General features: G+C 44.4%; 3 protein-coding genes across 5 annotated transcripts; all 3 read right to left on the bottom strand.

Annotated features, from left to right (window-relative positions):
* Positions 843–3,280, bottom strand: LOC110430995 (cysteine synthase-like). The gene is made up of 7 exons (XM_021449383.1): positions 3,118–3,280; positions 2,874–3,001; positions 2,594–2,796; positions 2,356–2,481; positions 1,720–1,878; positions 1,368–1,561; positions 843–1,273 (listed from the first exon to the last, which is right to left on the bottom strand). Exons 1-7 carry the CDS (start codon positions 3,229–3,231, stop codon positions 1,148–1,150), a joined length of 1,050 nt encoding a protein of 349 aa, XP_021305058.1. The 5' UTR covers positions 3,232–3,280; the 3' UTR covers positions 843–1,147.
* Positions 5,086–7,737, bottom strand: LOC8071318 (cysteine synthase). Of its 3 annotated transcripts, XM_021449382.1 has the most exons (8): positions 7,605–7,736; positions 7,262–7,487; positions 6,958–7,085; positions 6,602–6,804; positions 6,318–6,443; positions 6,026–6,184; positions 5,665–5,858; positions 5,086–5,550 (listed from the first exon to the last, which is right to left on the bottom strand). In XM_021449382.1, the coding sequence occupies exons 2-8, from the start codon at positions 7,379–7,381 to the stop codon at positions 5,425–5,427; spliced, it is 1,056 nt and encodes a 351-aa protein (XP_021305057.1). In that variant the 5' UTR covers positions 7,382–7,487; positions 7,605–7,736; the 3' UTR covers positions 5,086–5,424. The 3 variants fall into 3 exon arrangements, 2 of the variants coding, with proteins under 2 accessions (XP_021305057.1, XP_021305056.1); XM_021449381.1 differs by having other exon boundaries at positions 7,262–7,732; XR_002448437.1 differs by having other exon boundaries at positions 5,410–5,550; positions 5,665–5,878; positions 7,262–7,737.
* On the bottom strand, positions 8,023–9,975 carry LOC8068789. The gene is made up of 2 exons (XM_002436437.2): positions 9,615–9,975; positions 8,023–8,420 (listed from the first exon to the last, which is right to left on the bottom strand). The coding sequence occupies exons 1-2, from the start codon at positions 9,922–9,924 to the stop codon at positions 8,383–8,385; spliced, it is 348 nt and encodes a 115-aa protein (XP_002436482.1). The 5' UTR covers positions 9,925–9,975; the 3' UTR covers positions 8,023–8,382.

The following is a 10,230-nucleotide window of genomic DNA, read 5'->3' as shown; positions in this document are numbered from 1 at the left end:
CCCTGCCGCTCCTCCTCTCCGCTTCCGAGGTGGGACAAAAACATCCATCCATCCATCCAACCATCCCGCGAAACCGCCCACCGCTCACGGGGCTTCCTGTGCCCAGCTGGGCCCTTTTGAGTTGTCACGGGCCACACGCGCACCCTCCTCGTGCTTCCCCCCCTCTAATTGATCTGAGGCCCGTTTCCCTCGTGCTGCTGCTGCTGCTGCTGCTACTGGCCCAATACGCCAGGCATTCTAGGAATATCTCATGAGTGCCTTCTCCCCAAGATTCAGTTCTTGATCAACGAGGTTGGACTGGAGACGCAGGACATTCTGGAAAGGCCTTCCCTGCTCACATTGAGCCTGGAGAAGCGGCTAGTGCCCCGATATTGTGTCATGAAGATCCTGCTGGCTGGCAAAGGGACTGATGAAAAGCAATTTTCGCACATTAGCCCACTCAAATTGGAGAGAATAAACTTTACTTGTACGGATGTTTGCATTGTACATTACTTTACTGAACCTAAACTAGTACTTTCAGTTAGTGGCCAAATTGCTACTGAGAAGAAACTTTCTACAGTATGAGACAATTTTGTATACCCAGTGTTGCAACTTGCAAGTGACAACAAAATATCCTTGATTTCTAAGGAATGTTTTGGTGCCCCATGGAGCTCTGCCTATACACCAAAGATGGTTGTCTGTTTGGCCTTAAGTGGATGAGATAAAACACTGAAAATGGATGGCAAGTAGTAAGGGAGAAGGCTTTACAGAGGACGAATTTGCTGTTCTTCCCTCCCCCCCCCCCCCCCCCCCCCACACACACACACACACACGGAATATGCAGAGAAAGAATCACGCTTCGATGCTTGACTTGGCCACCTAGGATTAAAGAAATTGGTTTGTCATATATAGAGAACATTTCTATTCTGGAAATAAATCCATCAAATAAGGAAGCAAAATGTTTGCCTCCACGGTGTCATTTACTCGAAGAGACGAGTGCCACTGCCAAGTCCCAGAAATATGTTTGTGTGGAGACTGCTAAGTGCTGACAGTATCATGCTCTGGCTCCCAAAGTCCCAATTCCTGGGTTTTCAGTGTTTTTGAGAAATCGGGTTTTCAGTGTTTTTCAGTATAAAGTGCAGTGCTATCTTCCAAAAGAACGGGGAGATCAAAATGTCATGGCAATGCACTCCTCTCGTACATCTGCAAAGAGGTCGGAGTTCATGTATCTCTCGCCGCCGCTCGGGAACACAGTGACGATCATCTTGCCCCTGTTCTCCTCTCTCGAAGCGACCTGAAGACGCACTCGAAGGATCACTGTATGAACCTTCAGGCAGGGAATTGAAATGCGAGAAGAACAGTCAGTTAGCTAGGATGTGTGTCTGAACCTTCAAGCAAGCTGCCAGGTTTGCTCCGGAAGAAATGCCCACAAGCAGGCCCTCTTCCTTGGCCAGCCTCTTCGCGTTCGTCATGGCCTCCTCGGTGGTCACAGTGACAGTCTCGTCGATGACCGAGGTGTCCAGGACTTCAGGTATAAATCCTGGTCCTACTCCCTGAATTTTATGCTTGCCAGGCGCACCACCTGAAGAATACCAATGCTTATCAATGTGCAAATACAATTTTAGAGGTTGTGATTCTTATAGCAAATATTGTATTTTGTTAAGCCACGCTGCTCAAGAGTCAAGGCTTCCAAAAGATTATTTTGAATTAACTGGTGTTTCTACATTTGTGTAATACTACCTGAAATCACTGGGCTTTCTGCAGGCTCAACACAGATGATCTTGACGCCTGGCTTTTGCATCTTCAGATACTTTCCCACACCAGAAACAGTGCCTCCTGTGCCTGAACCGGCCACAAATATGTCCACCTTGCCTGCTGTGTCCTTCCAGATCTCAGGTCCTGTGTTTGTAAACAGTAGGCAAGATATTATGACACCATGTACTATCAATATTGTATTAAGCTACAACAGAAAAAATTGTATAATAATACAAATCCTGACCAGTAATTATTAGTGTCCTAGAATACAAAATTCTTGTAGTGTACAGGATTTCGGTGGGGTTCTAAACTTTTTTTTTTTGAACGTAAGTGGGGTTCTAAACTATGATGGCAACAGGGCCATGTAGAGTAACATGTTGCACCAAGAATTCAGGTTTTGAATTTCTGATACAGTGATATTTGCACTAGCATAGCATGACGGTCAGTCAGAGAGCGTACCATTTACAGCACAGTTGGCATGTGTTGAAGCAAGAAACAAAACTTTCATATAAATACAGTAAATGCATAAATGATACTTTCTCAGAAAAACTATTCCACAGCAACTAACTCCTGTTTATACCGAGATATAAGCATCATTTGAACACATATTATTATCCATACCGGTCAATCTGAAGTGGGCTTCAGAATTTGCTTTATTCGTAACTTGATTCAGAACATGTACATTTGGCAGTTGTTTTCGGAGCTGTTCAACTTTGTCAAACATGCCCGGAAAACCAAGGGCTGGATCTGCACATACAGTACGCCCAATGGAAGGTCACCCATAAATTCCTTAATCAAGTGAATTTGACTGAAAAAAGGCAATTAAGGTTATGCCATAACTTTCTTCAGTTAATCATACCAGTTAAGTACAGCTCAGCACCCATGAATCTCAACAAGATCTGCTTATCAAGCGAATATTTAGCTGGCATAACTGCAATGAGCCTGTAACCTTTCTGAATGGCAAAGAGGACCAATCCTAACCCCATGTTACCACTTGTCGGCTCCACTAGTGTTGTGACTCCAGGTGAAATCAACCCCCTCTCCTCTGCATCTTCTATCATTCTTCAGAAGTAACAGGTGTGCATCTTGCATCATTCTTCAGAAGAAAACAGAAAGAAGGGGAAAGGAAAAGATGGTACCTCAAAGCAGAGCGATCCTTGATGGAGCAAAGCGGCTGGTAAGCCTCCATCTTGCCAACGATCCGCGCATCAATCCCAGCCTTGCTGGTGATTCGCTTCAGTTCGATCAGTGGTGTCCATCCTATGAGCTGAGGAAATTGTTGCGCAACAACAGTCAATCTCTCATTCCAACTTAGTTCACCACTACCAGCAGAGGGAGGGAGGGGGGGGGGGGGGGGGGGGGTTGGTGGAGGCGGCGGCGTACCTGAGTAATGTCAGAAGCGATGTGCTCTTGTTCCCCAGCACCGCCATCGGCGGAGGAGGAAGATGGCTTCAGCAGAGAAGGAATACCCCTCCTGCCAACCTCCTCGCCATCCATGGCTGCTGGCTTGTTGGATTCTCTTCACTGGAGGAGGGAGTAGGCAGGCAGAGACGACTGTGCCCTGCAGCTTGGAGATATTTGTTGCAGATGCAGCCCCGTCTAACTCTAACAGTCTAACCCATATGGCTACTAAACTTGTTTGGACAAATGGTTATGGTCCACTGGTGTCCACGTCAAGAGCTACTTTGCTAACCGAACAAATGAATGCTAAAGAACAAATTTTGTTCAGAAACTAAACAAACACTCTAGACAAGTGTGGTTCAGAAATAGTAGACAAATGATGGTTATTCACCTAACAAGCAAATGTGGTTCAGAAAGAAACACTAGAAAAACTGAAGTTCGTCAGAATTCTAGCTTTTGTCCAACTAGTTTAGCTTCACAGTGTGGATCGATTTGAAGAAGCAAAGATCTAAATGAGGTGCACGAAACAGATTGGTAAAACTGAAAACTAAACGAGGAACTCACCTCGGAGAGACGGAGACATCAGTCATTGTGTGCCTCCTTCGTCATGACCCAACACCACCTTCACTTCTTTCTCCTTAATGAAAATACGCACAAGCCTTTTGCGTGATTGAGAAAAAAAAACACCACCTTCACTTGGTTACAGAAGAGAAGGAATACTCCCAGTCTGCTATTCCTCCATGACATGAATGAACTGCTTGCTTCCCTCCTGTTTCTTTAGTTTCTTCTCATTGGCAAAAACAGGCAGCTACTGAAGACTGTAACTTTGCGGATCACAGACATACTGTATTGCTCATCTGTCATCTGAAGTCTGAAAATATTTCTGTCTGCACTTCCACTGAAGCACATGACCCTGCCTACCCTTTTCATGAATAGGACTGATGCTTTTAAGCCTGCTAAGAAATAGAGATTAAAATAGTAAGAAAAGGAGTTAACCCGATAAAAAAATGATTAAAATAGTAAGAAAAGAAGTTAAACTGATAAAAAAAAGTGATGGTCTACTATAGAGATCATCTGAAGTCTGAAAATATTTCTGTCTGCACTTCCACTGAAGCACATGACCCTGCCTACCCTTTTCATGAATAGGACTGATGCTTTTAAGCCTGCTAAGAAATAGATATTAAAATAGTAAGAAAAGGAGTTAACCCGATAAAAAAAAGTGATTAAAATAGTAAGAAAAGGAGTTAAGCTGATAAAAAAAAGTGATGGTCTACTATAGAGAGGCTCTAGGACTAAGTTGGACTCTTGATGCAGCGGCCTGTTATCCTCCCACCGTTGGAAACGGGCAGTTATCGCTGCTCTGTGAAGCCAGCCTCACGCCATTCCTGCCACTTTAGGTTTAGGGAGGCCCAAGCCTTCACTAGAGCCCCACCAAGCACTACCAACTTGGGATGGGCAGGCCAGCAAAGGCACATCACAGGCCCAAGCCCAGAAGCCAGTTCTAAGCATCCTCACCACCTTAATGCCCCCACTCGGGTTACAAGCTCACGCTACTGAGCTCGGCGAGAGTGGGTGGTCCGGACGAGTATTTAAGCTGATGTTGTGGAGTGTGGATTAGCGAGGTGGTGCTAAACACTAAGCTGAGGTGACACTGTGACAGGTACAACGGTGGCTCGTAAGTGGGCTTTCCTCCGTTGCTCGTCAACCAGCACGAGAAAAATGAAATGGTCAATCCACATTTGGAACACGGGCCTGCTTAATTGTTCATCGGTTATGACTACTTAGTTCAAGGAGGCTGGAGGTTTGTTACTACTTTGATGATTCTGCGTTATGGCTTCGCTAGAACTCAAGACAAGATGCAAACAGTAATTCCGGCAAATAAATGAAGTAAATGGAGGTGAATTAATGTATTTAATCAGAGGCCAAGTGGTTATTTTTCAAACGAGATACTTTATGATCCAAGGTTGAAAATTGGCATCTCTCAGTTTATAATTTGTGGTACAATTCTTTGCTGAAAATTTCCGTGCCAAGAAATATGGAAGCTAGAAAGCAAACAAGCACGAACAATTACATCAATCCTCAAAAGTCTGTAATGATCCCTAGCCAAGAACATATACAACTCTTTCCTGTTAATGGAATGCACATGACCAGCAATCTTATGCCAGCAGTTTGTGAGGTTCCAAATCCCCACCCACCTCAGCAACTTGTTGGATTGGATCAATGATACTAAAATTTATTACATGCCGAGCAATAACAGATCACCACTATAGATCTGCACAGACGTCCAGATCAGAAGGTCATGGCGATGCATTCCTCTCTTATAGCTGCAAAGAGATCGGAGTTCATGTATCTCTCGCCACCACTAGGAAACACAGTGACAATCATCTTCCCTTTATTCTCTTCTCTTGATGCCACCTATATAAAAATGCATTTAATCATTTAAAATATAAGGTAAGGTGAGCAAAAACACGAAAGAAATGCATGCAACTAGATCCAGTCAGAACAATTAGAGTTCACAATAGCGCTAACCTGCAGGCAAGCTGCCAGATTTGCTCCAGATGATATGCCAACTAGCAGGCCCTCTTCCCTGGCCAACCTCCTAGCGTTTGCCATTGCATCTTCTGCAGTTACTGTAATGATCTCATCAGTGACTGAGGTGTCCAAGTTCTTGGGCACAAATCCTGGGCCGACTCCCTGAATTTTATGTCTAGAAGGCTTGCCTCCTGTAACAAAATCAGCAAAGCTATAATCAAATCAATTAACTCCTGCAGTAAATTCATTGTAAGTGGCCAGTTCACATTTTTAATCATTTTGATTTCTTGTAGCATTTTATCATTCAGTGAGATATTTTGAGCTTAAAACTTTACATATTGCAGGGTTAGCAGTTTACCTGAAATAACTGGACTCTCAGCAGGCTCAACACAAATGACCTTCACAGCTGGGTTCTTCATCTTCAAGTATTTGCCGACACCAGAAACAGTACCTCCTGTGCCTGAACCGGCCACAAATATGTCTACTTTGCCTGCCGTATCCTTCCAAATCTCAGGTCCTAAGTACAAATGGACAGAGGTGATGTATCGTACACCACGACATTTTCTGACCCAGTTAAAAAAAAAAGCTGCTAATGTTTCATAGGTAAATTCATTTATGACTCTTAGGTGGTCCTTTGTAAGGATAAGTACCAGTCCATTTAAAGTGTGCTTCAGGATTTGCTGCGTTTGCAAACTGGTCAAGAACATGCACATTGGGTATTTCTTTCTTGAGCTGTTCCACCTTGTCAAGTTGTCCCTGAAAGCCAAGCGTAGGATCTGAAAACAGCACAGCATTAGATATTAAATTTCAGAATATAATAACGCTAGTCCTACAAATGCGAGAACTAAACAAACATCAAATCGCTACTCCATTTTTGACATTGGTCTCAAGGCTCAAGATGACACTATGTGTACTCCATAGCTGCAATCCTTACCGGTTAACACCAAATCAGCTCCCAGGTACCTCAGCAAGATCTGCTTGTCAAGTGAGTACTCGGCAGGCATGACGGCAACGAACCTGTAACCTCTAGTCAAAGCAATGTACGCCAAACCTATGCCCATATTGCCGCTCGTCGGCTCAACCAGTGTTGTCATACCAGGCGAGATCAGCCCTTTCTCCTCTGCATCTTCAATCATTCTGTGAAGAACATCATAGTCACAGTGCCGGCCATTGGTAAAGCCATAAAGGACCAATGAATAGCATGGATTACTTCCTGATAGAGCCTGGGTAGTAATCTTTGCATCGGCGAGTAGCTTCAACATGACACGAGTTCAAACCCTAGATAGATACCTCAGAGCGCTGCGGTCTTTGACAGAGCAGAGGGGCTGGTAGCACTCCAGCTTGCCAACAATCCGGGCGTTGACATTGTCCTTCTCAGCGATTCTCTTCAGTTCTATCAGTGGCGTCCATCCTACAAGCTGCAGGGAAACTGGGATTGAGATATATTTATATGGTAGCACAAACCAACCCTAAATTACATGGAATGGAAACAAACCTTCCACAAAAAAATTGCAAAAAAAGAAGAAAAAAAGAGAGAGAAGTCAGAACTCAGAAGCCGATGCCAGGACAGAGAGACTAGATAAGATGGCATCACCTGGGTAATATCAGAGGCGATGTGCTCCTGCTGCAGAGAAAGAAAAGTGGCTTCGGTTTCAGCCACCACCGGTGATTTCAGCAGCGAAGGGATCCCTCTCCTCCCTGCCCCTTCCTCCATGCTCTCTTCTTGCTCTTTTAGTCCTTCTCAGTGAAACGGACGAGCGGACAGTGTGTTGCTCTTCAGCTACCCCGATCTACTACCTCGTAGCACTACTCTATTTCATCTGCAAGACTAGTATACTTTATACAAAAGTAAGTACAATTACCTAATAAACTAGTGGTGTTATCTTGTTAGGAGCATGGATCCAGTGGTGGGGCAGGTGGGCCTGAGCCCTTCCTACCCGCTGCAAGCCCTAAAGCCCCTCCCTGAGCCCTCCTTCATTTTTGAATGCATAGAAGATAGGAGGGGCTGAAGGTTGAAGATGAAGCCTCTCTCCTTCAGGCTAAGTCTGCAACTCTGCATCCACCCCCTAAGTATTTCACAGGCTGAGCGCTTTTTTTTTTTTTTTTTGGCTCAGGCTGAGCGCACGTTGCTATCCAATGTGCTCTCTAGTCTCAACTATCCAAAACGTCGTCTTCAAACAGTTAGCATCTCCTTGGAAATCATCAGGATATGGAGCGCCTACTTTCACCGGTTATGAGGTTTTCTGTGCTAAAAAATGATGCAAAACATAAGCACTCAACGGAATGCAAACATTTGGAGACGAGCACAGCTATGCCTACGCAGCCTCGTCGTTTCCTGCATGGTTGGCACGTTCATTTCAAATCGTGCACGGTTTGTTGCTTATTTCTTTGTCGACTGACACTCGACTCTGCTTAAAGCACAGCATTTGAAGTACACAAAATATCTATTCCAAAAAAAAAGTACACAAAATATCTAGAGCCTTAAGCTCACCATATTAGTAGCACCCAAATACAACACTGACTGTTCCTTTATGTCAGTCCGCAGTACAGCTTTGAAAAGCCAGACCTGAGACACACTGTTCCTTACGCTAGGTCCATAAAAGTTATTTGCAATTCAGTGCAGAACTATTCATGATTATCTAACAAAGCATCCTAGCCTTCAGGAAGCCGGCCATGCTATACACGGCACGCTCGATTGGAAAAGTGCGAAAGAGTTCAGGCTATGGAGATCGATTCCTCCCCAGCATCTGATCCTGCATATTGAAAAGGCCAACAATTTTATTACAGCCATGATGCATTCAAAATTCAGATGCAAAATTAGCGAGCTGCTCATTTTTGGCAATTACATGCCGCAAGCAATGTAGATGTGATGCTCTTATTTTCGAAACAAAATGTAGATGTGATGTTGCGACCCAAAGATTTTTAGTTCAAGAACTGAGAAGGAAAATCAGAATCACCCACACTGCACACTTGTTAAGGGACTCTTATGGTAAAAGCCATGCCAACATATACAGATTAAGGAATGGTTGGGACAAATTGTGAATTTATAATACCTTGAAAATGCTTTATTAATAAAAGTACAAATATGCATACTCCACACCTCCAATGCATATTAAGTTGCTACTTTTCTTCTTTCAGCAAATAACACGGAGAACATGAACATCTACCATTGAGATATGAACTGCATAATAAGTTCAGTTTTGACAAAGAATAAATTCATTCTGCACATCCACATTATTAAGTACCAGTATTAGACTATTAGTACAATGTGACTGAGGTGCTTAACAATGAACAAGGAAAAGAGCATAACCACACATTTGCAGAATTGCAGCTATAAAAAACCTTTGACGTGTATTTCGTGCTTTTTATGTATTCTCATTCAATCTGGGTGACAGTATAGCGTAAGCATTTTTTTACAACAGAATCGTAGAACAAAGAAAATGCTAATTGGACAGGAAACTTCATCAAATGGATAAAATGGTATGCATTATCAAATGGCAAAACTGTAAATTATAATCATCAATTCTCTAAATATGGATCCAAGAGAGCAAGTGTGCAACCCACAAACTGATTTCCAGGTTGGAATTTTGGCATTACATGATGTGCTTTTAAGTCCCTACACTCTTCACGCAGAAAATTGAGTGACATCATACTAGAGCAGCAAAGCACCTTGCCCTGTCTAAGTCAAGTGCAAGAGCACAACCTCCACACTTAGAACAGAGAAATCTCACTAGCTTAGTGGCATTTCGACCTACTAGATCATATATAATGATTCGAAATGGAGATTGCAAACTCAATGAAGTTCTGGATTGCAACTAGCATACGTTTCGATGCCAATCAATTGGGAAATTTCGCCGGAATATTATGCTATACAAGCAAAAAAATATACAGTATCAAATTATCTAGCACACCAATCAGATCACTGCGGCGAGCACCGGGGTACCCACCTGGCAGCTTGGACGCGGGCGGTGCGGGTTCCTCCTCGCCGTAGATGTGGCGGAGCCGGGACAGGGAGATGGGGGAGGAGGGCGCGGCGGCGAGGGAGAAGAGCTCCTCCCGCCAGGCCCACATGGCGGCGGACATGGAGGCGTTGGTGGCTCGGAGGGAGCGTTTCTCGGCCAACAGGTCCTCGATCTCGCGCTGCTGCTCCGACGACCGCCACCCCAGCACCACGAACGAGCCCAGCAGCAGGGCGCTGATCACCTTCTCCCGGTGCTCCGTCAGCTTCGCCCTGATCCCGCGCAGCGCCGCCTCCATCTCGCTCCCCACCTCTCGTCGTCGTCTGCGCAGACTTGCCGAGTGCCGGCGGCGACCCGTGCGGTTAGTCGGGCCCAGCCGTGAACGTGAGGACGGCCCATTGGAATGCAGTGTTCAGTGGGCCGTGTTTTGGGGGCCCAGTTTTAAAAAGGATTTGCAATGCTTGCATTGTTTTTTGTTTTTTTTTTTTTGAGGCAGCGAATGTTTTGTATTTCCATTGCTACGAACAATGTATGCACTCCTTTTTTTTTCCTTTCCTTTTTCAAATCTCTGTCGCTTACTGAACTTATCTTTCTATTTCCTTGC

This window comes from Sorghum bicolor, chromosome 10 (genome assembly GCF_000003195.3).
Source record: "Sorghum bicolor cultivar BTx623 chromosome 10, Sorghum_bicolor_NCBIv3, whole genome shotgun sequence".
NCBI classification, from domain to species: domain Eukaryota; kingdom Viridiplantae; phylum Streptophyta; class Magnoliopsida; order Poales; family Poaceae; genus Sorghum; species Sorghum bicolor.
Note: the sequence above shows the minus strand (reverse complement) of the source record. Positions and strands in the feature narration are given on the sequence as shown.